At 40.7% G+C, this 24,381-nt stretch overlaps 1 protein-coding gene across 1 annotated transcript in view; it reads right to left on the reverse strand.

The window, feature by feature from the left end:
* Window positions 1-6,309: 6,309 nt before the first annotated feature.
* Window positions 6,310-24,381, reverse strand: part of kiaa1549lb (KIAA1549-like b) — a gene marked incomplete at both ends in the record, with an annotated part of 80,598 nt that continues 62,526 nt past the window's right edge. Inside the window, 10 exons of the mRNA XM_083900615.1 lie at window positions 6,310-6,573; window positions 7,353-7,504; window positions 7,592-7,740; window positions 8,245-8,339; window positions 8,423-8,800; window positions 12,802-12,934; window positions 16,427-16,677; window positions 18,558-18,682; window positions 19,498-19,628; window positions 24,012-24,202. Coding sequence (XP_083756741.1) covers window positions 6,310-6,573; window positions 7,353-7,504; window positions 7,592-7,740; window positions 8,245-8,339; window positions 8,423-8,800; window positions 12,802-12,934; window positions 16,427-16,677; window positions 18,558-18,682; window positions 19,498-19,628; window positions 24,012-24,202 — 1,869 coding nt within the window. The remainder of the gene's footprint in view (window positions 6,574-7,352; window positions 7,505-7,591; window positions 7,741-8,244; window positions 8,340-8,422; window positions 8,801-12,801; window positions 12,935-16,426; window positions 16,678-18,557; window positions 18,683-19,497; window positions 19,629-24,011; window positions 24,203-24,381) is intronic.

Raw genomic sequence — 24,381 nt, forward strand, 5'->3', positions numbered from 1 at the left:
TAAGCCCTTCTGACTCATAGTAATGCCAGACAATCTATGGCTGTGGCTCATTTTGTGAAGCCTGTCTGAATTTCTGGTATCCCGGCAACAATGTCATCTCATTCACTGGGTCTTAGAGTAATGTGAAGTGTGTATCAGACGATGGAAATGTCACCTTTAGGTTCACAGATCTGATCGGTCAATTCCTTTATTACCCCATGTCCTCCTTAGACCTGTCCTTGCACAGACCATCGTGGTAATTATCTCATCTGTGTGCTGATGTCAGCTGAGACGGTTGTCTTATAATTACTTTAAGTAGCCTTTATTAAAGATAATGAACCTTCAGAGTTAGATTGCACCTCGCTACAGAGTCCAAATTAGGCTTTAACTGCCTACACCGTACCTGAGAGAGAAGACATTATCAGCAATTAGGATGAGTCGGTTTATAAGTCGGTGTTTAAGTGTTTTACAAGTTGATGAAAATGGAGTAAAAAGTGTGTACAGAAGTGGAGCATAAAAATACGTGCATCAGTCGTATTCTTTCGAGAATCAAAAATCCATTCATCCATCTTCTACCACTTTATTCTCCACATGAGGGTCGCGGGGTGAGCTGTGCCAATCTCAGCTGACATAGGGCGATAGTTCCCCAGTCCATCACAGGGCCACATACATAGACAACCATCCACTCTCACACTCATGGTCATTTAGTGTCCAATTTACCTAATCCCCATATTGCATGTTTTTGGACTGTGGGAGGAAGCCAGAAAACCCAGGATGTGAACCAGAAACCTTCTTGCTGCGACTCTGCGAGACTACAGCACTAGCCACGTCTGTCACCGTGTGGCCAACAGCCTCTTCTCATTATTCTTATTTGAAGAATCATTACATACAGTACATCTGATTTGACACATTCATACCTGAGGTTTACAAAAGGCGGCTGTCGAGTGGGAGAAATTAATGAAAGAGAATTGTTTTATTATTATTTTTTGCCAGAGGCATTTTGAGAAAAACTAAAATACATAGGTTACACACATTCATTCTTTGCTATGAGCGCAACGAGAACAACGTGAGAAACTGATGAAACAGAATCACAAATATCTTTTTGGCTTAATAAGAATATAACATGTAAGCAAATAATAGCAGTATTAACATTTGATTTCAAATACAATACTGTGAAAATTGTGCATATTATATGCACACATTAAAAACTGAATGCATGTACTAGACCCTAGTACATCTCTCTAGTAACTAGAGAGATCATGCACTGCAAGCAGAGTGAAATATTGTTTTTCTAGTTTTTCACTTATTTTCCAGATGTTGGCGCCAAAGTTAACTTTGAGCAGTTTAAGTAATATTTGTACTGCTGCCTCTGTGTTCTGCTGTCCACTCTTTGGTTTGAAGAATAATAGATGCTGACCCCCACCTTCATTTTAACAGGCTGAGGAGCCAACAGAGGAGCAAGTACAACCATAAGTTAAAATCTCAAGTTAATTATTTTTTTTATAGTCAGCTAAAACACTGAAAAAATAACAAATACCTGCTCTACAAACTCTGTTTCCCAGCCACTGATAAAGTTGTGCGTCTGGATTGTATCCATTATGATAAAACGATATTGACAAATTACGATAAAAAAAATTATTGCATTTTGGCTATTGAATGGCAGATTTGTGCATTTCGAGGATCAATTTGTTTAAGTGGCACATAAAACAATCATTAGTCTGCTGCAAATAAACAGAAGATGACGATATATATTATTGTATTTGCAAAGGTGTCAAAAGTTAGGATTACTTATTATATTATGTAAACAATGATCTGACTGGGTAAATTTGCCAGTTAGATAAGGATATGTTCTTTTCCTGAGTGAGAACATTTGCTTACATGGCTCTAAGCTGAACCCTGGTGGAAAAATGCTAAACTGCAGAGAGACAGAGAGCGAGAGGCTTTCTTTTAGCAGAGTGAACGCAGACATGTCTTAAGGCCACTTAGAAGGACTGCACACACTCTGCTCGCTATATGAATTTTTTTCCACACTTATCAGTGTTTGCCCGTACATTGATTTATTCATACCCAGTGCTCGTGCAGCCGCAGAGCATCACACATATATCACTGTCAGAGAAACACTGGTGAGAGAGGCTCTGCTGAAGCACTGGTGCAAAACATTAGGCTAAGGATCTTTGTGTTAATATGAGAGATGTAAAAATGTTTTCTGTTCATTACGAGACCGTGGCAAGACAAATTATACCGTGGTGGGCTGTCACAGTCTATATATGTGTAATTAATGGGAAGCAGTGAGCAGTGACTTACCCGACAAAAGATGACCCACTGAAGACAGTTGTACCAGCAAGCTGAAGGTTATCTGCAGGAACGCTGGTCCATATTCAAAATATTCCAGAATTTAGACAAAAAAAAAATGTAGACATGAATTTCAAGTGTGGCCGTAAACACATACTTTCTAGACATACAGTATAAAGCACCAGCTATGCTTCTCATCACATTGATAAGTGGTAAATAAACTGTATATTATTATATTGCATGTGTTAAAGAAGTAAGTGGGAGTGAGCTAGTGTGTTGATTTCAAAAGATTGAACATGTTTGTATATTGTTATTTACTCCTGAGCAGTGGTAGGACACTATCAATCACGTGGTCATCATCACTTTTCACATCTCATTCAGTGGTAGTGACAGGTGTTTGAGCTTAACTTGTACAATTCTTATGGCAGTTTTTGTCAACGTATCATAACTGACACCTCACTCTGAGATGTTCTACAAGTGCATAATGACATAACATACTTTTGTGAAGTTTGAGATGCGTTTACTCAAAAAAAACAATTGAAACGGACAACATTGTTTACAGCATTCAGGCTGTAAATAAACAGAAACCACGACGAACAAATCAGCCAGTGACCTAACCTAATGCAGTGACCTATATAAATCAGCTAGCTTAACTAGCACACAGTACTAGTGGTCACCATAAACTGTCAAAGACGTTAACACACAGGTCAACTCATTGTAATTAACTTTTTTCCCCCCTTTTCTTAATTTCATGACGACACTGACTAAAGCAGTTATTAGCGAAGTTGTAACCTACCACGACGTCCATTTAGTTTGTACATTTCGTGGGGGAATTTCAAGAATTCCATTCTCAAGTTTGGCCGATTGGCTACCGCCATTTTGTTTTTTTGAAATCGGAAGATACCAACAGTAGGGAGGTGGTGGGGGTGGACCTTCCTTCGAGCTCAACGATGGTGCGTGATCTGCACTGTGCTCAGTGCTGCTCCTAGTGGTTAATTAGCAAACTGCATTGTATCGCTACACCTTTTATGAACGAGTTGACAAAACCTGTATTGATTTGGATCTAAAACTGCACTGTATGGTCATAAACATCACAAAAATGGAATGAAGGAAGGAAAAATGGAGATCGAAGACAATGATCTAGTCAGTTCCTCTCATAAAACGTTTTTTTATTTCATTTTAATTGTGTATAGGGTAATATTTCTTTCATTTTCCATGTGTCTCAGGGTCTCTCTGTCAGATCATTCTCAGAGGAACACCAAATATATCAAGATCAAGCAGATGAAAAGGAAAGAAGGAAACCATTAGGGGAGACAAAGAGACACTGATGTTTAACAGGTTTAGCTCACTTCATTATCTCCTTTTATAGAATAAATAAACCAATAAACCGACCCTTTCATTCATCACTAAATGTCCGCAGTTGTCTGGTGTACACAAAAATGGATTTTCGTTTTTTTAGTTTACTTTTTTAGACATGAAATGTGTTCTGAATAATGGGTAAAAGGAATCTCGATAAAAAAAACAAATAACAAAAAAAAACAAGCAACAGTAACGCTTTTGTTGAGTTTAAGACAAACAGTTTTTCCTTCGTCCCACGTACAGATATTAAAGAACAATCCTTGGAAAAGAGGGAGGGTTTGTTCAAAATGATATTAAAGGCATTGTCACTCATAGTTCTTTCCTCCAAGACAACTGCCCAAAGACATAAGGGATTAAAATTATTATTAACAAAGCAAGTACGCATGATATGCGATAATAATATAGGTAACGTATAGCATCTCACCATTTATTGCAGCATCCGTTCATTCGTTCACCGACATCGAGTCTGCGTTAAGAGTTCACCAAAAACCTGCTGGGGGCTTTTATTCCACAGTGAAGATGAGGCTTTTCCCAAGAAATATAAATTAATTTCACGTAACGATGAATTAATGTATTGTATTGTGTTGTTTTGGATTAATGTCCTGCTTTGTGATCAATTAAAGGTACAGTGTGTAGAATTCACACACCTTCCCTTCCCTTCCAAGCATGTTGTAAGAGAACTACAAAGCCTTCGGTTATAATTTAAATTTAAAAGGTGTTACTGTAAGTTTGTCTATTAAAAACATGTGTCGCCTGTGTAGGGAAGACACGACACTGGTGTAAATACAAACAGCTCTTACATTCAGGTGACTGCACATGCAAAAAACCCATCAGTATTAAATAAGTTGACCTACACCTTATACACTGGACCAAAAATAAATAATAATAAAAACAATAATGCAATAAGCTCTACTAAAATAAAGCATAGTAAAAAAAAAAAATCGCCATTATTCCTGCCGTTTGAATAACTGACATTTTTCATGGCAGTTCATTTTAACAGATACAATGAAGAATGTGTGTAAAGTGAATGTATTACTAATCCATCCATCCATCAATCCATCCATTATCTACCGCTTTATCCTCCACCAGAGGGTCGCGGGGGGTGCTGTGCCTATCTCAGCAGACATTGGGCGATAGGCGGGGTACACCCTGGACAGTTCGCCAGTCCATCACAGGGCCACATATAGAGACAAACAACCAATCACTCACACACTCACACCTACGGTCAATTTAGAGTGACCAATTCACCTAATCCCCATATAGCATGTTTTTGGACTGTGGGAGGAAGCCGGAGAACCCAGAGGAAACCCATGCACACACGGGGAGAACATGCAAACCCCTTGCAGAAAGGCCCTTGTTCCGAAGTTGTTCCAAACGGTGCTCGAACCCAGGAACCCGGGTCTTCTTGCTGTAAAAGGCAAGAGTGCTAACCACTACACCAACCGTGCATGGGCCCCCTGTATTACTAATGTTACACATTATTTTTTTTTTACTTTATCCAAAGGTAAATATCTACCTCAAAAACAGGACGTGTTTCTTATGTTTACACTGAACACACTGCTTCTCAGTCACATTGACTCGATGCTCAGTGAGGCATTCCCACTGTTTCCTCATTTTAAACTAACTCGTGGCCTACGAGTCGCTGAAAAACCCACGTGAATTCCGTGATTGATTTGCGAATGACGCCACCAGGTATAGCAAACAAATATTGGGTCCACCTTTATGAGAATCTGTGGCACTATTACCACCACCAGTAATGTTGGGGTTGAATGCATCTTCAAAACATCTGGGACTCTGAAAGCCAAAGATAATTATTGTGTCATTTTTTTCTTAAAGACAACACAAATGTATGTATGTTTGTAAAGACGTGGTTCATGTTACAATAACCTTTGTCATAACTTCTAAAAGAAAATGCCTTTCTTAAAAAGTAAAAAAAAAAAAAAAAAAGTACCCTATATGTGCAGCCAAAAAAAACAAAATAATGCAATAAAAAACTTCCTGTCACTTAATCATAAATAGACAATGATGGATTGAGTTGGTTTGTTAATTAATGAGAACTACAGTCTAAATCTATTTAATTAATCAGTTAAAAACATATAAGGTGATCAAAGAGAGTCAGTGTTTGTTACTGTTATGGTGACGATGTGTGATTTAAAAGCAAACCAACTCGATGGCGTAAGTTTGATTTGGTATAAACCGTAGTCCACCTAAATGAAGATAATGGTCTATAAAAAGAGATAAGATACATGATAACCTTATACTGTATATACACTGTGGTTTCTACTAAATATCTGACGGGGAGTATTTGGTCCTCTCAGTACAGACAATAACTTTTCTGCCTTTTCTCTCCTCGATCGATGCTTAGTCACAAAAATGTCTGATCGTGGAACTTTTTTGTATTTTCCATAATCTAGCATATCCTGTTGGCAAATCTACAAAGGATTAGATGCATGTAGTTTCTTGGGACATCATCAGTAGAGGATATTTGTTGTGTTATTTTTTCTAAAAAAAAAAAAAAACAAACAAACAAAAAAAAACAATCTTTTCAGATCAATCAGCGGGTAATTGGGGGTGGCGGGGTGGGGCGGTAAAGAAGTCCAGTTTACAGTACAAACATCAAAAATGAGTCCAGATGAGTACTGCGTGCCTTTGTGTGCCTTCCCTTTTTCGCCGAAGACACTAAAACTCAAACATTTCGTTCTGTTTCCTCGCCAGTTTGGCCACCTCCTGCCGAATGGCCTGCACGAGTGCAGAGGTGGAGAGGCTGCTCAGGGGCATGCTGTCCATGTCCTTCCCCACGTGTGGCAGGCTTTGTTGGGACGCTGTGCTTGGGGCAACGGAGGGCTGCTCCAGAGCCTGCTTATACTCCAGGGGCAGCCGGGTCGGGCTACCCTGTGGGTAGCGGGGATGAGGAAAAGCCTCGACATAACCAGGCAGGGGCAACTGCAAAACAAGGAAAAAAAAAAAAGATAAATCAGTAATACAGCAAGTATATATGATTACCTCTTACATAAAATAGGAATAGTAGAAGTAATGGATCTTAGACTGGATATAAAATAGAATAAGTCCTGCCACTTGCTTGTCCTGCATGCACTAAATATTTATTTTGCTGTTTTTTAATTTTCTCTTCCACTATAAACTCTTAAAATAATTAAATACGTGATAACACGTGATAACTTTGACTGAACAATGCATATGAAGACTAAAATGCATTTTATAAAACCTGTAAAACCTTATGAAAACCATTGTATTATCTTAGTTTAGGCCCATATTATGGATTACTGACGTCATTGTTGCGTAACATTTATTTTAATTTTAAGATCTTTTGTCGTCCGGTGCGGACAAGCGATCGTTTGCTATGGTTTACTCAGCTGAATATGTCCGTGGTTGTGGTATTTGTATGAGTATCATCTTATAACTAACTGACAACCTAATAACTTGACTGACAAACGGATCGTAACACATAATCCTGACATAGATGTGTTCTTCTTCTTGACAGAATAGATGCAGCTTTTTCATATTCTGCCCCCTACAGTCTGAAGACGTATCTGCATTTAAGGGGTGTCCCATTTCTAAGTGACAAAAAAACCCTCAACACTTGGTTTTGAGGGCCAGTTAAGATTAAGGGTTGAGCTTGAGGGTTAAGATAGGAATTGGAATTGGAATTGGCCCATAGAGTTGAACCCTGCGATCACCAATATCTAATAATTCATCTTCCTTACAGAGTCTGCCCACTGCGGTGGCACATCCTCAGGTTCAGGTGGATAGGACATCCATGACGGACTGTGGTAGGAGGTCGGTGGTGTGGAGAGAAAGTATTCTGAGTAGCCAGACCTGGAGGCTGGGATGGCATAGACTGCTGTTATTGGGTTTCCTGGAGAAAAGAGAAGACAGAGCGGTGAAGACGACTCATATATATGTATTCGGCACACATTAAGTCAGGGGCACCTCGTATGTTCACCTGAGTAGTTGGACAGAGGCTGGTCTGCAGTGATAGATGGGAGTGCTGCTCTGGTTGTTGGCCCGTATGGATTGCTATCATGGTGACTCAGCATTTCAGTGACAGACGTGCCTGAGCTCCGTCCCTTAGGCCCCAAATCAGAAGTGGAACTGAGTTGTACAGAGATTGGAAAAAGAATTGAGATGGAGAGATAAATACTTTAATTTAGTCGGACAAATATCAACATTTTTTTGAGCGTATCTTAGCCACAGCGGCTCTATTTGCAATGCAACACAGGGCATACATGCACATTAAATAATACAAATACATAGACACAATATAATCGGAAAGGCACAAACATAGATTTGCTGCAATACCAAACCAGCGTCACTAGAGGGCAGACATGTTCTGTGTGGAAAAAGTGAGTAGCTTATTAACATTCTTGCCATCTCTCAATGCACTTGTTCGATATTAAAATTTATACAAGGCCTAATAGCACCCCGGCCACAGCACATTACCTGGTGAATATCTAATCCCTGAATATGAATTTGAACGTGGATAAATGTGGAATATCTGATGGGCTTTAAGATGCTGCAGACAGCATAATGTATGATTGTGTGTGTGTGTGTGTGTGTGTGTGTGTGCGTGCATGTGCGCGTCATATTCTGCATTACCGTCTAAGGGATTTCCCAGGAGGAGGTCCGGTGCGAGGAGGTAAAGGTGGAGGAGAATCCATAGCCATCTCAGGAAGCTGAGTGAAGCGAAAGGCCTTTAACAGAGAACGAGAGGCATTTAAGGTGACACCGACTCTGTCACAGTAGAAAAAGGGACTCCCAGTGTAATCCCACTCACTGGTTTAGGCAGGCTGCACTGATACACATCTGCACCGTAAGACGGCACCCACTGCAGACCTCCCCGTCCGCAGCTCATCGTGCCCGGGGCACTGGTCACCACGTCCGCATAGGGGAGGGGAGGCGGCGCGGGGCTGTACTGGTCAGGAGGCGGTTGGTGGAGGTGGTGGGACTGCCTTCCGGATGTGGACTGACCCCCCGACGCCAGGCTGAACGCCTCCTCCAGCAGCAGGTGCATCTGCTGCCGCACTTCGTCGATCGACGGCTGCGAGCTCAGGGTGGACGTCTCCGAGTGGCCTTTCAAGCCCCGGCCGTACATGTAGCCGCGCGGCCCCATCAGACGGTCCACGTTCGTCTCCTCGATCAACTCGGGCTCAGTCTACGACATACAGAAACGTTTTTAGTATTTCCTCATACTTAGACATGAGATTGACATAAACACCACAGATAATACATGTAAAAACAAATGTTTTTGTATGAGTAAAAACGTAGATTTCAAAGTAGTTTTGCAGCTTTTGCATGTGAATATAACAGCAGCCATGTGGAAAGTGGCCAGATTTCCGGGCGGTCTGCTCAGTGAGTCCTAACCTGCGTTTTTCTGCACTTCTTAATGGTCCAACAATGTTTCTATTTAAATTTCAAAAAACGTGATTTGTCGCCAGAGGGCAATTTACGGGGACAGTTACTGGAGGCCCTTACCTGTATGTTTTCTAAAATTAATATACATAGGAATGCACAGATTTATCCTATATGCGTTGGCAATGTAGCCCAGTGTTTCCCAATCCTGGTTCTCAGGGAACACTAACCCTGCCATGTTTTACATGTTGCCCTGCTCCAAAAAAACAAAACAAAAAAATCCACAAAAGTTGAAACATTAAATTTTAGGGGAAAAAAATTTGCCTTTTTTTTTCGACAATTGAATGTTTCAAATTTTGTAAAAATAAAAAATAAAAATAAAATTCTTAATGTAATGTTTCAACTGGACAGGGCAGTGTTCCTTGAGGACCAGGGCTGGGAAACACTGATGTAGCCAATATTCACCTTATTGACTCTCATTGACTCTATGAAACAGACACCAATGCTTGTAATAGTGAAAATATATTCTAAGTAGTTGAATAAGAAGCCAAAAAGTCTCTGAAAGTGTTCCTATCTGTAAGTGTTTGATGATTTGATGATTGATTATTTAAGGATAGTGTGAAGAGCTAAAAGGGACTTTAAAGAAGCCCAGGTAGTTTTTTTTTAAATGTTGAAGATTTCTTTGAAAATAAACTAAAATATCGGTCTCAGTATCAGCTATTGTTATCTTAAACATCTTTATCGTATCGGCCAAGAGTTTCTCCACTGGTACGTCATGAATTTTACATCTTCAAGAATATATTCAGTGCAGTCTTTATCCTCTCCATCTCTGCTGCATATTCATTACCTTGAATCATTTACTTGCACCTTCACTCTATCTCTCTCCCCCCCACACACACACACACATTTTCCAAAGTTCTTGTATTCTTTTTTAAATCCTCTCTTTCTCCATCTTGTCTCCATTTATCCTGTCCTTATATCCAGTGATAAATTAATACGAGCAGTGGCTGCCCTACTTCCTGTACGAATGGACTGTAGCCTCGTGAGACCTCGCTCAGTGCACCTCATAAATCAGCCCCCTCCCGAAAACATGAAAAGACCGAGCCTTGCATCTGCAGAGACGAGGCCTGCAGCCACACTGGTCCGGCCGTAATCAACCGGGGCCAGGATTTCTGTAAAGGCACTGTGGAGCTTGCGCTGCCTATTGTGCCGTATTCATAGCAGAGCTCGATGAGTGGATACACTGAGTTTAGCCGTAGAATCAAAGAGTTGTGGTATAATGGGAGGCTGGGATTATGTGAATCTCAATTTGTTGAGGGTTTTAAAGACCCTTTTGTGATCTAAATGTATCAAGTGCACGTGTTGAGAACTGTGGCATTTGGTCATGATGATGGCACCGCGGTGCACAGTCACAGCCACTTGGTATTTATGCATAAAATAAACAATTGTTTTGACAGATACGCGACTGGCAAAATATCAGTGGTTAAATGCCGTTTGGTCTCGCTTTGCTGTATCACAATGTCAATAATTGAATTCTCATATTATCTAGTTTTGTTTAATGTAAATGCATAGCAACAAGGTATAAAAAAAAAAACATCAGAAAAAAGTAAAACAGTAAAATAGTAAAATGGTAAAAATGTCGGACTGTCATCAATCCAAGGAAGTTTGGTTAAGATTGGAACAGGATTTACAAAGTTATACCAGTTTCTTTTGTGTTGCACATCAGATGGCATAGTCTGCTGTCACCAGGGGGCGTCGTTAAGACATTGAATATTGTCATATAGACTACTCCAAGGCATCATTCCAGGGAAGGACATTAGATCCTCCATCGTAAAGTTTTAAGCATTTCGTTGTCTGTTTTTACAAATCAGAATGTTTGCCAACTTTGGCGCCCCCTATCTCGTACGCCATGCGACATTTTACAAAACCTTCAATAACTTTTGATCCTCAACTCGTCCACATGGACCTCACCAAGTTTGAAGGTGATAGCACAAAAGCTCTAGGACAAGTTTGTTCAAATGCCAAATGTAGTTTTGTCTGCTATCACCAGGGGGCGCTGTTTTCTAAAGTGAATATTTACATATAGACTTTTTCAGGGTCGGACTGTCATCAATCCAAGGAAGTTTGGTTCAAATCGGAACAGGAGTCACAAAGTTATCATCATAAATGTACTTTTGTTTGTTAATAATCCTCTCACCACCAGAGGTTTTTGGCACATCTAAAAGTAACCTGTTATCAGACCTCAGCGCTCGGGATGAGGGTGTGAAGGAGAAGGAGTTCAGAGAGGTTATATGGTGCCAAACCATTAAGAGCTTTAGTAAAAATCGATCCTCAAACTAATAGGAAGCCAGTGGAGAGAGTATAAAACGCAGGTATGATGTGGTCTCTTGACTGTGACAGTGTGTATCATGTCTTGTTTTACTTCCTGTGACTGGTTAATTCCCCTCCCCTTTAGTATTTAATCTTGGTGTTTCCGCTTGTTGCCAGTGTATTTATTCTGTCCCAGGTAAGTAAGCAATCCTAACATTCTCCTTCAGGTTTACTTCCCTGCGTTTGATTTTAAAGCAAAGAGACTGTTTTCGCATGATGCCAGAGCCAATTACAACTGTGTTTTTCTCGTTTTTTGCGACAATTTGCAGGTACACTGCAGCTACTTCCACATTAACATACCTCGCGCTTACTTACTTTTACTAAAAGGACAGATCAGAATGAAAAGCCTCTCTTAAGGAATGGTCTGTTCTTTTTTCCAGAGTCAGAAAGAGACATACACAGAACCATAATGGAGCAATCAAAACGGGGGAGGCATAAAGCAGCCACCCTGAGATGCATTATGTATCAAAATGACAGGACCTTATAAATTTGAACTCTTTAAATATGAATGAACCACTTCTCCTTTGGTTAACTCGGGGCTCACTTGCAAACCACACCTGAGCAGAATACATCAGATTTCTCACTCTGTTGCTGCTGCAGTGTCTCTTCAACAGGGCTTTTACTTAAGTGAAAAGAGTTGCGTCTGAATTTGTGAGAATGTGAGAATCCATCTTCTATACGATTAAACTTTTGGCTTTGAATCACACATCCTTCATCATCCATTACCACATTATAATAGGTCACATTTTCAGGCTTTAAAAAAAATGTGTTCTTATGTGTTGTTCAGTCAAAGTTATCTTTCATTTTATATTGCATTTTAGTAGTGATACAAAGTAGCAATAACTGTGCAGAATTCACAAAATAGACCGTTTTTCTTTCATTTTTGTTCATAAAAAACGAGCCAAGTGAACTTTGAACTGTGTATTCGTATTTCCCAAATTTCACAAATTCAATCTGATTTTTGCTCAGGTGTTTATATGTTTTTTTTTCATCAGATTGTCTATGTTGGGCTGAAAAAAAAGACATAAGACACTCTATATTGCACATTCTTATACCCTCTGTATATACTGTATGTTTAAACATAGTAATGGGAAAAAAGCAGCCGTAATGCTCTGTGTTCTAAGGGTTATTAAACTCACATGAATATTGCTGAGGATATCAACACTACGGCATATGAACCCTATAAACTGGGCTGCGTTTACATTTGAAAAACAAGCTCTCCTCCCGATTGGTGCTTACGGGCCTCAACGCAACAATCCGCTGTGAATTAAAGCCTCAACTAAGTCGGGGGAAAATATTCTTCCCGTCGACATCGACAAACATGGACATGGACCTTAATATACTGTATAGTGCAGATCACTTGGAAATGAAGGTCTTCTTTCGACTGCATCTTCTCAGGACACGGGGGTGAGTGGGTGATGGAATGCGACTCACGTCATAGCCGCTGTTGCGGATGCCTCTCCTCGGTCTCTCCCTCATAACAAGCAGGTCCATCTCTGTTCCCCCAGGACTGGGACTGCTGAGACTCTGTCTGCTGCGATAGGCCGTCTGTCCTACCTGGGAGTGCCTGCCAATTACAGCGGGGGGAGCACAGAGAGAGAGAGAGAGAGAGTTAGACCTGAGGTGTTTATTAAACTCAAACATTTCAATTATTTCTGAGTTTTACTGCGCCCGCAGTTAAAGGGTGGACAGATGATGTGGTATAATGAATGAGAAATGATGAAGTATCTACTCTCCTTTCAGAGAGTTATGTCACTTGAGATATCTTATAATGAAATTCAGTAAAAAAGGTCTGTATATTTGAAGGTACAGAGTGTATCATTTTGCGTAGGGTATAATATCTTTAAAATATAAATCACTTGGTGTCTGTTGCCTTACAAAAAGGCTTTTTGGTAACGCTTTCTTTTACAGTCCCCTAATTACCAGGTATTTACCTGGTAAATTCACGGTAACACAAAAGTGTTACTAGGCAATTACCAATGGTAATAAGAAGGTATGTACAGCGAAACTATGGCCTAAATGCTGGGTATTCACCTGGTATCTATATGGTAAATTTAAGTGTATTATTGGGTTATAAACTGGTAATAAGCAGGTAGCTACAGTCCCCTAACTACTAGCCATTTACCCAAGGGGTAACCTAACCCTAACCCAAACTATGTGTGTAATTACATGGAAACAAGCTTGGCTTTCTTTTACAGTACAGTTTTACTTTACTTACTGAGTACATTACCGTGTATCACCCAGTATTTTGCCAACGGTTTCACTGTATTTACTTTCTTATATTACCCTTGGTAATTACCTAGTAACACTTTTGTGTTACCATGAATTTACCAGGTAATAACCTGGTAATTAGGGGACTGTAAAAGAAAGCGTTACCATATATATATATATATGCATATACATATATATATACAGAGCCCCCAGACAAATCAGCCAGAGCATGATGTGGCGTTTTGAATCAAAAGCTTACATCACAAAATGAAGAAGAGCATATTTTCCACCCACATCAACCTGATGCATAAACCAAGGTGGAACAAGAAGGACAAAGCAGAACAGTATAGTAAAGCGTAGGAGTGGAGAGAATTTGTGAAAGAACATTTATATCCTATAATGTAAACACCACTGCAATTCACGGGTGTGCTTTTGAAAGGAGAGAGTGAGCAGAGTTCTGTAATCTCACCATTAGTCACTAATTCTTACACGATGGACCTTGAAAGATGCAACGTGCGACAAACCTGTGTGCACCCGAGTGTTCCAAATGATGTGATTAATGTCAGGTCATAGTTGTGAAGATGCATTAGTAGAACCATTTTGACAGTGTGTTTATAACGGCACAATAGTGGCTCCTGAGGACACTATCAAACCCCACTGTTCAGAGTGTGCACAAAAAAAATGTTTGCACTGTATTGTATTTAAATGCTACTGTACCAGATGTGAGGGGAAAAAACTGGTGTTGGAGGGGTTAACTTTAAAATGAAACAGCAGGAATAAAAAAGAGGCCAGCAGCCTGTAAATTAATTGTTTTTTTTTCCAGCGAAAACTGGGTTATGGAAACCAAGAAAATAGAAGATTGCAAGAATTACAGGGGAGCCATTTACATGTGGATGGTGTCATATTTCTATTGTCATTATGCTGTGCATAATTGGACACTAATTTGACTGTAGGTGAGTGTGAGGGTGAGTGAATGGTTGTTTGTTGGAGTGAGTGAGTGAGTGAGTGAGTGAGTGTACAGTGCAATCAGTTTTAACATCATAATTACACGTTTAAGGCAAGAAATTGTCTATTTCAACTTTAAATCATTTTGTAATCTTATATCAAAGGTAAATACATGAACATTTGGTAACGAGTAACAAAACAACAGTGTTAAAATCACTGACTGATAACAAGATCCAGCCTTGGGAATGTTGTGTTATGTGTCTTATTTTGCACAATAAATAATTGCTGCAATCGCGCTCGCCAGCGCGGGAGATAAGTAAGTATACATTTGGTGCATGTTAATCTGGTGTGGAGAAGACTGTTTGTGTGCTTGACCTAAATCTGTAACACCCAAACATAGTCATTTGCATTTTTGTGTACAACCTGCGGACAAAAAATACATTCCTGTAGAAATAAACTGCATTCTCAATGACACTTCATAAGGAAAAATAGCGTCTACAGACATGACAGTGTGTTTTGACTGCTTGTGGTGCTTTTGGCGTTTTGACGAAATGAAAGCGATGGTTATGGTTACAATTGGCCAGTAATTAAATATATACTGTATATTGCAACTTGTAATTTCCTTCAATATCAACATTACAAAAGGTCAACTATGAGGGTTTTGCATTATCTGTCCGTTAATCCATTCAAAACAGTAATTACAACAATTAACTTTGTCTTCAACTTCCACTCAGGAAATAAAAACGTAAATCCTGAAATAACTGACATTTATCACAGTAATTATCAATATCAACTGATGTGAAACCTTTTAATCGTGATAATGTTTTGGGGCCAGATCGTCCAGCCCTAATTATGTTTTTTCCCCCCCCCAACTACGGTGGTCAGTCGTTTGGCAGCAGACATCTGGTGCACGTCGCACAACAGAAGCAGGACAAACCTGTTATCTTCCAATACGGAAGCTCGTGACTAATCACTGAGTAGTAAGAAAGGATAAAGACAGAGTCAGAGGAAACTGTTTCTCTTATAAATCGTCTAAGTAAATAAGACGTGGGTCAGCAGTGACAGATATTCAGCCACGGTGAGAAAACCTAACCAGCCAGTGCTGTGTCTTTGTAAGAGAAGTCGGTAACGCTTTCTTTTACAGTCCCCTAATTACCAGGTATTTACCTGGTAAATTCATGGTAACACAAACGTGTTACTAGGTAGTTGCCAATGGTAATAAGAAAGTAAATACAATGAAACTATGGCCAGCATACTGGACATTTACCTGGTAACTCAATCTTGATTTACCATACATATAACGGGGAAATAATTACCTGCTTATTACCAGTGGTAATTTTCCAATAACACAATTTAATTTACCAGGTAATTACCCTGTATTTTGGCCATGGTTTCATTTTTCTTACCTTCTTATTACAGGCTAATACCTAGTAAAAAAATGGTGTTACCATATATTTACTGGGTGAATAGCTAGTTATTAGGGGACTGTAGCTACCTGCTTATTACCAGCTTATAACCTAATAACACACTATAATTTACTATATAGTTACCAGGTAAATACCCAACATTTTGGCCATAGTTTAATTGTACTTACCTCATTATTACCCACAGTATTTACCCAATAACACACTATAATTTACTATAGTTACCAGGTAAATGCCCAGTATGTTGGCCATAGTTTCATTGTATTTACTTTCTTTTTACCATTGGTAATTACCGAGTAAGACTTTTAGGTTACCATGAATTTACCAGGTAAATACCTGGTAATTAGGGGACTGTAAAAGAAAGTGTTACCGAGACGACCATTTATGTACAATTATGTAAGCATTCATTTTACATCCTGTTTATAAACTGCAGGTTCCACTTTTTTTTTTTTTTTCCTTTTTCCCCACTCTCCCCTCACCTCCTGTGAGACTTGACATAAGTGGAACCTCGCTCATCATCAGGCTCCAGTGGTCTGCCATGCTCACCGGCTGCCCTCTCATGGCTGTGCCGCTGCCTCTGCCCCAGCGCCCGGCCGCCGCTGCTGCCGCCGCCGCCGCCGCCGCCGCCGTCGGTGGAGGGGAAGTCGTAATAGCCCTTCCTCTTAGCCTTCAGCCTCAGCTTGTTCCTGTAGTGCTCGATGTCCGACTTCTGCTTCAGAGCCAAGTTCACCTGCAGAGACGAGAGAGAGCGCAGGATGCAACGGGAGCGTGTGGCGATTCGGGATGGAAACAGACGCTGGGTTCTCCGTGCTGTGTGTGTGTTTTGGCCGCGTCCTTGTCTTACACTGTGCGTGTGATCAGAGGGTGTGAGATTATATGAAGCTTCATAAGTTAGGCAATCGTTGAATAAAAGACTTCAAAAGTATAGATGGAATGAAAGAATAATAACAAAAAAAGAAGGATAAACATGTGACTCAACCAACTGTGTGTACATTTCAAACAGTGCAATTTACCGCAGTGCTTGTATTATGTCATTTTCTAGGGTTTAAGTGTAAACAATCATACTTTTGTGCTATGATAAATAAAGAAAAATGGTATTCTCAAGCTTGCATCATTGCGTGCATCATTATGAAATATTTTTTTCTGTTGATCCAAACCTACTTTTGCAATAAATTATAAAATCAATACATTTTATGTTATATTAAATAGTAAAAACAAAAAAATCTGAATAATTTTTGCATCAGAGGTGTGTCCAGCTAAACCTAAAACATATATACAACAGAAACAGTGATTTATCGGGTGTACATTGGCCAATATTAACCTTAATGACTGTTATTCTGCAAATAAGATGACATTCGCTGATACAGACACTGAAAAATGCTCTTCGGTTAAATGAGTAAATTAGTTTGTGTAAGAGTTAGTGAGAGGAGCTGAAAGTCTTTGCGTCCTGAAATGGAAACCTTCAGTTGCTGTTTATCCCTTGTTTTGTTTCGTTTTGTTGTCGTCCAGTGTCTGCATGTTCAATGTGAAAGGAGGACACGAGATAAGGAGTGTCTCAAGAATGAATTAGACAAAAGAACAACAACAAAAAAGCAAACAAAACATCGGTATCAGCATTGACTATTGGACAAAGTGTTTAGTTTAAACACCAGCGTCAGTCCAGAATGTAACTATTAGTAAATCACTGATGCATAAAAGTAATGCTAATTAAAACTGTACTAACTTTGGCAGACAGTAACACTTCCCTGTAAAAACAGTCAACAAAGGTATGTCGACATATAATTAAAGCCACTGTGACCTTTGGAGGACCACATTGACCTTGACCTTGTCTTTTCTTGGCCACTGATACTAATCTGTTCATGCTTGGGCTCCAAGGGAATTTTATTTTAGCCAGAATTTCCTCATGAATTTCTTGAGCTATCACATTCATAAGAGTAAAGCACCAATTTATACTCCTGCGTAAAGTGCTCTGCGTAGGTTACGTAGAGACTCTGCGTCGATGGCAGAGCCTGTCGAAGAGCCTCTCAGCGTCGTCTCCGACTGCACGAAATATTTTTTAAGTGTCCGTCACTCCGTCAAGGGACAACGTCGCTGCCAAACTATAAATACGTCATATCTTAATACGCAAACCACATGTTTAGACTCTAAATGGACCAATTTCTCGCCTCAAATTATCTTAAAACTGTGTTCCGTCGCACAGAAAAGTGAGAAACGGCCACTGTTTCAACAACAACAGTCTTTCTCTCTCTCTTTCTCTCTCGGACACCGTTGCTCAATGTAGCCAGAAGCACAACAACCTTGCGCAGCGACCCCTACTGATCGGGCGGGAAATTGCAGCGCGTGTCCGTCACCACGACGCCGAAGTATAAAGGCTCGAGTCGTCTCCGTGGTTACGCAGTCGGATAACGCATTACGCAGTCGGAGAAGCATAATGTGGCCTTAAGGATACCTTCACAGCCACAGCTGTCACCAGCACATAATAAATAAAGATTGCTTTTTGTGGCCACAAGCCAAGTGTTGTAACAATATGTTAATGCACATGCAGTGGGACTTTACTTGTGTGTCAGTTTGATCTCTCCAAACGCGTGTGTGCGTGTGCATGTTCTTCACCTCTCCGTTGACTATGGCCGAGTCCTGGCTGCGGTCGGACGATGCAGGGTGCGAGTAACCAGGCTGAGCCGCCACAGGCTTTATGGAAATGAGCTGCAGGGAGCCAGAGGAGGTGTCATATGGATCTGTAGAACAAAACAGGGAGTTCACTCACAAAGGGACTACAAATACCTATAATCATTACATTGTCATGCAGAAGGGCAGAAGAAAACCCCCCCTCCTCCTCCGTCACACGTCACCCCCGCCGCTCTGTCACTCTCATCACCTTGTCACACGGTGGGATTGTGTCAAACATCAGTCGCCTACATCAGCAAATGAAGTGGTGGAGACGATAGATCACAAAAAATGGCTCTGGCTTCCATCGCTGTGATGGATGTCAGGAGCTGACTTTGCACTTTTCACTCCTTATCTGACACGAGACGAACTAGATTCAATTCTGGATTAAACTCAACTCAAGGCTGATGAATTATTCAAATCCGGTCCATTTAGGAAATAATAATCTCGAGATTGAAGTCCAATTCAGAGCATTTTAATTGAATCGATTTAACTCGGCGCACTTTTGAACAATTAGCATGTGGACGTCCGTAGAATCCATACGGTCCAACTCTAACTGTAAATGTGTGCTATATTATTACCTCACACTAATCTGGCATAACGTGCCGTGTCAGCAGAGTGTCGGTCTCATGCATATTCATCATCTTTGTTAACTGCTGAGTGGTCACATTTTTGGCTCTTCAAAAAAAAAAAAAAAAAAAAAAAAGATGTAGTAACACAGTGACAGCGCCCTCTCCTGTGCGTGCGTGAGACACCGAGAGGTTCAGAGAACAAGAGTGACAAGCAGCAGGGAACAGCGTTCGTCACACACACCTGACCTTGCCTGCAAAGCAGCTGTTAAAATGATTTTTTTGGGGGGTTTTTTGCTTCGGCGTACGACTCTCACCGTCCCTCTTGCGCGTCTCCTCCTTTGTCGGTTTCTGCTGCGCTGTGACTTTCGGCACTGTCGAGCCCCTGCCGGAGTTCGGCTTCTCTGATTCGCTGCTGATGACGGAACCATCCTCGCTCGGCAACTTGCTGCAAGTAACCATAGCAACAGTAAAAGGCGGGTGAGCTCTCTCAAGAAGGCCGGGCACACGGCCAGGTTATGTCATTCCTCCCCTTTAACAACCTCACCTTCCTCTCCCCCCGTCTCTTAAGCCTCCAGCAAACATAATATAATAATATTGATTTTTTTTTTTTATGTGTGTGTGTTTATATTAAATCCATTATTACATACTGCCTGTTTTAATATGAGTAAATTTGAGTGGAATTGTTTAGTATAGTTAATTAATACCCAGGGGTTTTATAGTGAGAAGGTAGCAAAGGCAGGAAAAATCACCTGACTGTCCCAAAAACATCAAGATTTCAGATTTTATGATAATGTTGTATGTTTCTCTGTACATTAGCATCTGAACTACTCGCGTCGTGACATTATTCTCTTCAAAAAACCAGCCCGTGTTCACGTCCAATTAATTGGACAAACAACTGCTTTATCCAATTCTTGCTCCGCGAGCTTCAAACACTGAACTGTAGTAAGAATTTAGAGCCCGATCAAGTCACAGCTCAGAGGGCCACGAGGCTTACAGTGACATCAAAGCACCGCGGTCTATCCTCTAATTGTCTGGTAAAAAACGATAACAGCGCGAGGACACGCTGGAACAGTGGCAGCCCCCTCGCCTCCTCTCGCTGAGGCGCTGCGTCGGGGAGCAGGCTCCATGCAAGAGTCGTGCAAATGTGTAAAAAAATGAAGCAGGGTTCATGCAGGTTTTTACACAAGTTAAAATGGCTATTTTTTTGAGTGCGTAATAAAAATGTAAAACTCGTGTCTAATAAGACAGATATGAACGAATGAATATCAGAGAGCCAAATTAGTTTTAAAGTAAGTTAATTAAACTTCAGCATGCTCTAGGCTTTACATTGGTTGCTTTGCATGGGCTTATCCTGCCACTAAATTGCTTCATATCCTATTGTTGTTTTATCATATTTATGTAAAAATTAGGTCATTAATACTCAATGCAAAAAAAAAAAAGATGATGTAACTGCAACTCGCATAGATTCAAACTGTCGTCAGAGGAGTTTACGCAATGCTAATTAAGTCTCTCAGTATAGAGGAGTTCAGATCTTGTGTCGCCCGCTGACATTATTCCACGCAGCACATGCAGGAAGTGATCGATTAAAATCGAGACACAGGCGGTGGCACCATTGCAGCAGCAAAGGCGAGACGGAGCACACGCTTTTAAAAGTTTTAGAAACTGCTCAGAAAAACATCATTCATCAGTTTGACACGATAAAAAAAACTCTTCTTGCCCCGCCCACCCCCCCGCTCTGCTGCTGTATACGCACAAACGCTCTCCCTCAGTCAGGTCTGATAGCCGCACATAAATAACGTCACGTCACATCTGTTCACGCAGACCAAACGGATGCAGGATAATTAGACAAAAATCAGTAAAAAACAAGTTACATACGGCAGATTTTAAAGGTGTTTTAGAGTCATGTTGCACCCGGTTACTAAAATACCTTTAAAAAATGTCAACTGAGCTCATGTGACGTCATTTTGTCTGACTCATTCTAGGAAAAATGGGAGACGCCCAAGTCCAGTATGAAGCTGATTGGAAAAGAAACGCTAAAGATGAAACACTGACTACATCATGTCATAAAATCAGAGGGACGTTCAAGACCAATAGTTCAGTAAACCATACATGAACAACTACTGCTGTCTCAGGAGGCTCCAGAGCCATTACTGCAGGACCTTTAGTCCATGGATTGCCGATTGTGTCACATAAATTTCCTCGGTTCCTCATTATCCGGCGCGGCGTTGAGAAATGACGCCCTTTCGCCTTTACTTGATTTATTAAATTAGCGTGATTAAAAGTGGCAATTAATATCAGAAACACCGCCACCGACCGTCCAACCGCGGAGACGGTTGATTCCATGTGCCCACAGCACAACACTGCTAACGACTATCACTCAGCATCAGGGCAGAACGAGGACGGGCGATAGGGCAGCAGGGATTTCGTGTTTTATTGCCCAAACTTCGCTACAGGACCCAGGAGATTTTTCATAGCGGCTGTACGACCCACGAGCAAACACAAACAGACTCTAAACAAATATATTACTGTGTGGAATTGTAGAATATCTCTATGCTGTCATGCCGTAGCTGATTATATCATGTGATTGATTCACATGATATAACCCAGGACAAACAGCTGAACTGCTGCACTATCCTCGGTCTACAGCAGGCATGTCCAAAGTCCGGCCCGGGGGCCAATCCCGGCCCTCGGTCAGATTTTGTGCGGCCCTCAGCATCAGTTCTATACTGTATTATTTATGGCCCAGGAGGGACTGGGGCTGAAAATCGACCTCAATCGCATGTCATTTCCTGTTACCTTATTATGTTATTATGATATCTGACTCCAGACTTGAAGGAAATGCAGAATTGTTTCATTTGTTCACTCCTGCGTGACTTAGATTAGGTTACATCTCCAAATCTAAGATGATAATTGTGACAAGGACAATAAAGTTATTATAAAACATGGCCTTTATGTGTAAATTTGGCTGTTAAAAAAAGGTCTTAAAGCCTACTATTGGCCCCCAGAAATCTTTACATGATCAAATTTGGCCCTCGTTTGGACAAGTTTGGACACCCCTGGTCTACAGGATCTAAGATATAGCTCCATCCCAGTCATGAACAACAGCTGCAGGATTAAAAGTACTGTACTTTGTACACCTTAACTTTCATATGGTTTGATATTGTTGCTGACTAGGTGTGTTTTTGGCTCACAAAGCCATGGAAACAAAGGAAAGTTTAAATTAAGTTTGAATTGCCTTTAGAGATGAAGGACGAATGAAACACTTTAGAAACAGAGCACAGACAGACACTGCTCTGCCACTACAATAAAAAAACAGTCACATATTTATATTCAAGTATTTATAACAGCATTTATCCCCTCAAACTGCTGAACAACCATTTTGTTTTGTTGAGCAGCAAATTTAACTTCTGAAAACACATGCAAGTGTCTTGGCATTAAAAATAAAAATCCACTGTGTAGCTTGGGAATGTCTTTAAAAAATGCAGAGGAAGTTGTGTGAAGCTGATACAATGATTTAAAATAAAAAAAAGTCAGCCAAGTCCAAAAATATTATTAAATTATATTATACATTATTGTATGAAAATTGGTGCCGTGTCATCTCTTAGATAACTCCCTGTCTGTTGCTGCCAGTCCCTTCATTTCCACTCATTTATTTATTCCCTGGCAATTAGCTGAGAGAGAGCGAGACGCCTTTTGGCTCATGGTTGGATAAAGTCTCTCCGAGATTTTCTGTCAGACTCTAAAGGCCACATTATGCTTCTCCGACTGCGTAACGCGTCATCCGACTGCGTAACCACGGAGACCCCTCGAGCCTTCGTACTTCTGCGCCGTGGTGACGGATACGCGCTGCAATTTCCCGCCCGATCAGCAGGGGTCGCAGAGAAAGACTGTCTCTCACTTTTCTGTGTCACGGAACGCAGTTTTAAGATAATTTGAGGCGAGAAATTGGCCATTCAGAGTCTAAACATGTGGTGTGTGTGTGTTAAGATATGACGTATTTATAGTTTGGCTGCGACGTTGTGGGCGGTGATCAGCTCTGCCTCTGTGGACGCTCGGTGCTCACTGTGAGCCGGCACAGAGCGGCGTTAGCTCGGCCTGTCCTGAGGACCAATCGCAGCCCTTGCCGACTCCGTTGTCCCTTAACAGAGAGACAGACACTTAAAAAGTATTTCGTGCAGTCGGAGACGACGCAAAGGGCTCCGCGTGACCTACGTAGAGCACTTTACGCAGGAGTATAAATTGGGCTTAAGACCGAATGATGACGTATATATTATGTTATATAGTATTCTTACTCTGCCTAGTTTGTCTCTTTCCTTCCTGTCCTCTCTCTCTCTATCTCTTTCTCTGTGTCCTAATCTTGCAGGCTGCAGGATCCAGGTCCAGTTTTCAGTATTGTCATTATTATTATTATTATTATACTATGATTAATTAAATATTTTACTCAACAATCTTTGTTGCTGAATGTATACATGACATTGTAGTAGTATTAACATGCCATAACTGGTTAAAAACTATCTACACGTTTAACCTACCTCGTCTCCCCCATTTCTGTCCCCCATTTTTCCTTTCACCGCAACCAGTCGAGGCAGATGGCTTCACATTTTTGAGAGATTTCTTCCACCGTTAAAAGGGAGTTTTTTTTTCTCTCTTTGTGACGTCTAGAGCTCGATGATTGTGTGAACTGTTGTGTTTCTCTTCTCTCTTTAATAATGTAAAGATTTCTCCCTCACTATGTACAGAGCCTTAAGATAATGTATATTATGCTTTGGCGTTATATAAATAAATGCAAATACATTTTTTGAATTGAATATAATCACAGAGGAAATACCTTTTGTGTTTGTCGTTGCCGAGGCTTTTCTTATGGGCCGTTCCATCTTGATGCAAGGACTTTTCCAGCGAAAGTGGCGTGTCCCTTATTTGCAGCGACATCACCAGCGTGTCCTGACTGACGGGAAGAGTCTCCTCGTCTCCTCCCTGTTGGCCCAGGTGCTGCTTGGCATAGTCAAAACCCTGGACTGGCTGATGGAGAGAAAATGGAAGGGGGAAAAAAAGGAAATGAATTTACTTTCACATATCTGCAGTTACAAAGAGACAACACTGATACCAGAGGAGAGAGATATACATAACTGTTCCTTTAATAGACACATCTCAAACAAACATTCTATAAGTACATATCTTAAAGATACTGTATGTCCAGA

The sequence above is a fragment of the Microchirus variegatus genome (assembly GCF_963457635.1).
Source record: "Microchirus variegatus genome assembly, chromosome: 14".
In the NCBI taxonomy this organism is placed as follows: domain Eukaryota; kingdom Metazoa; phylum Chordata; class Actinopteri; order Pleuronectiformes; family Soleidae; genus Microchirus; species Microchirus variegatus.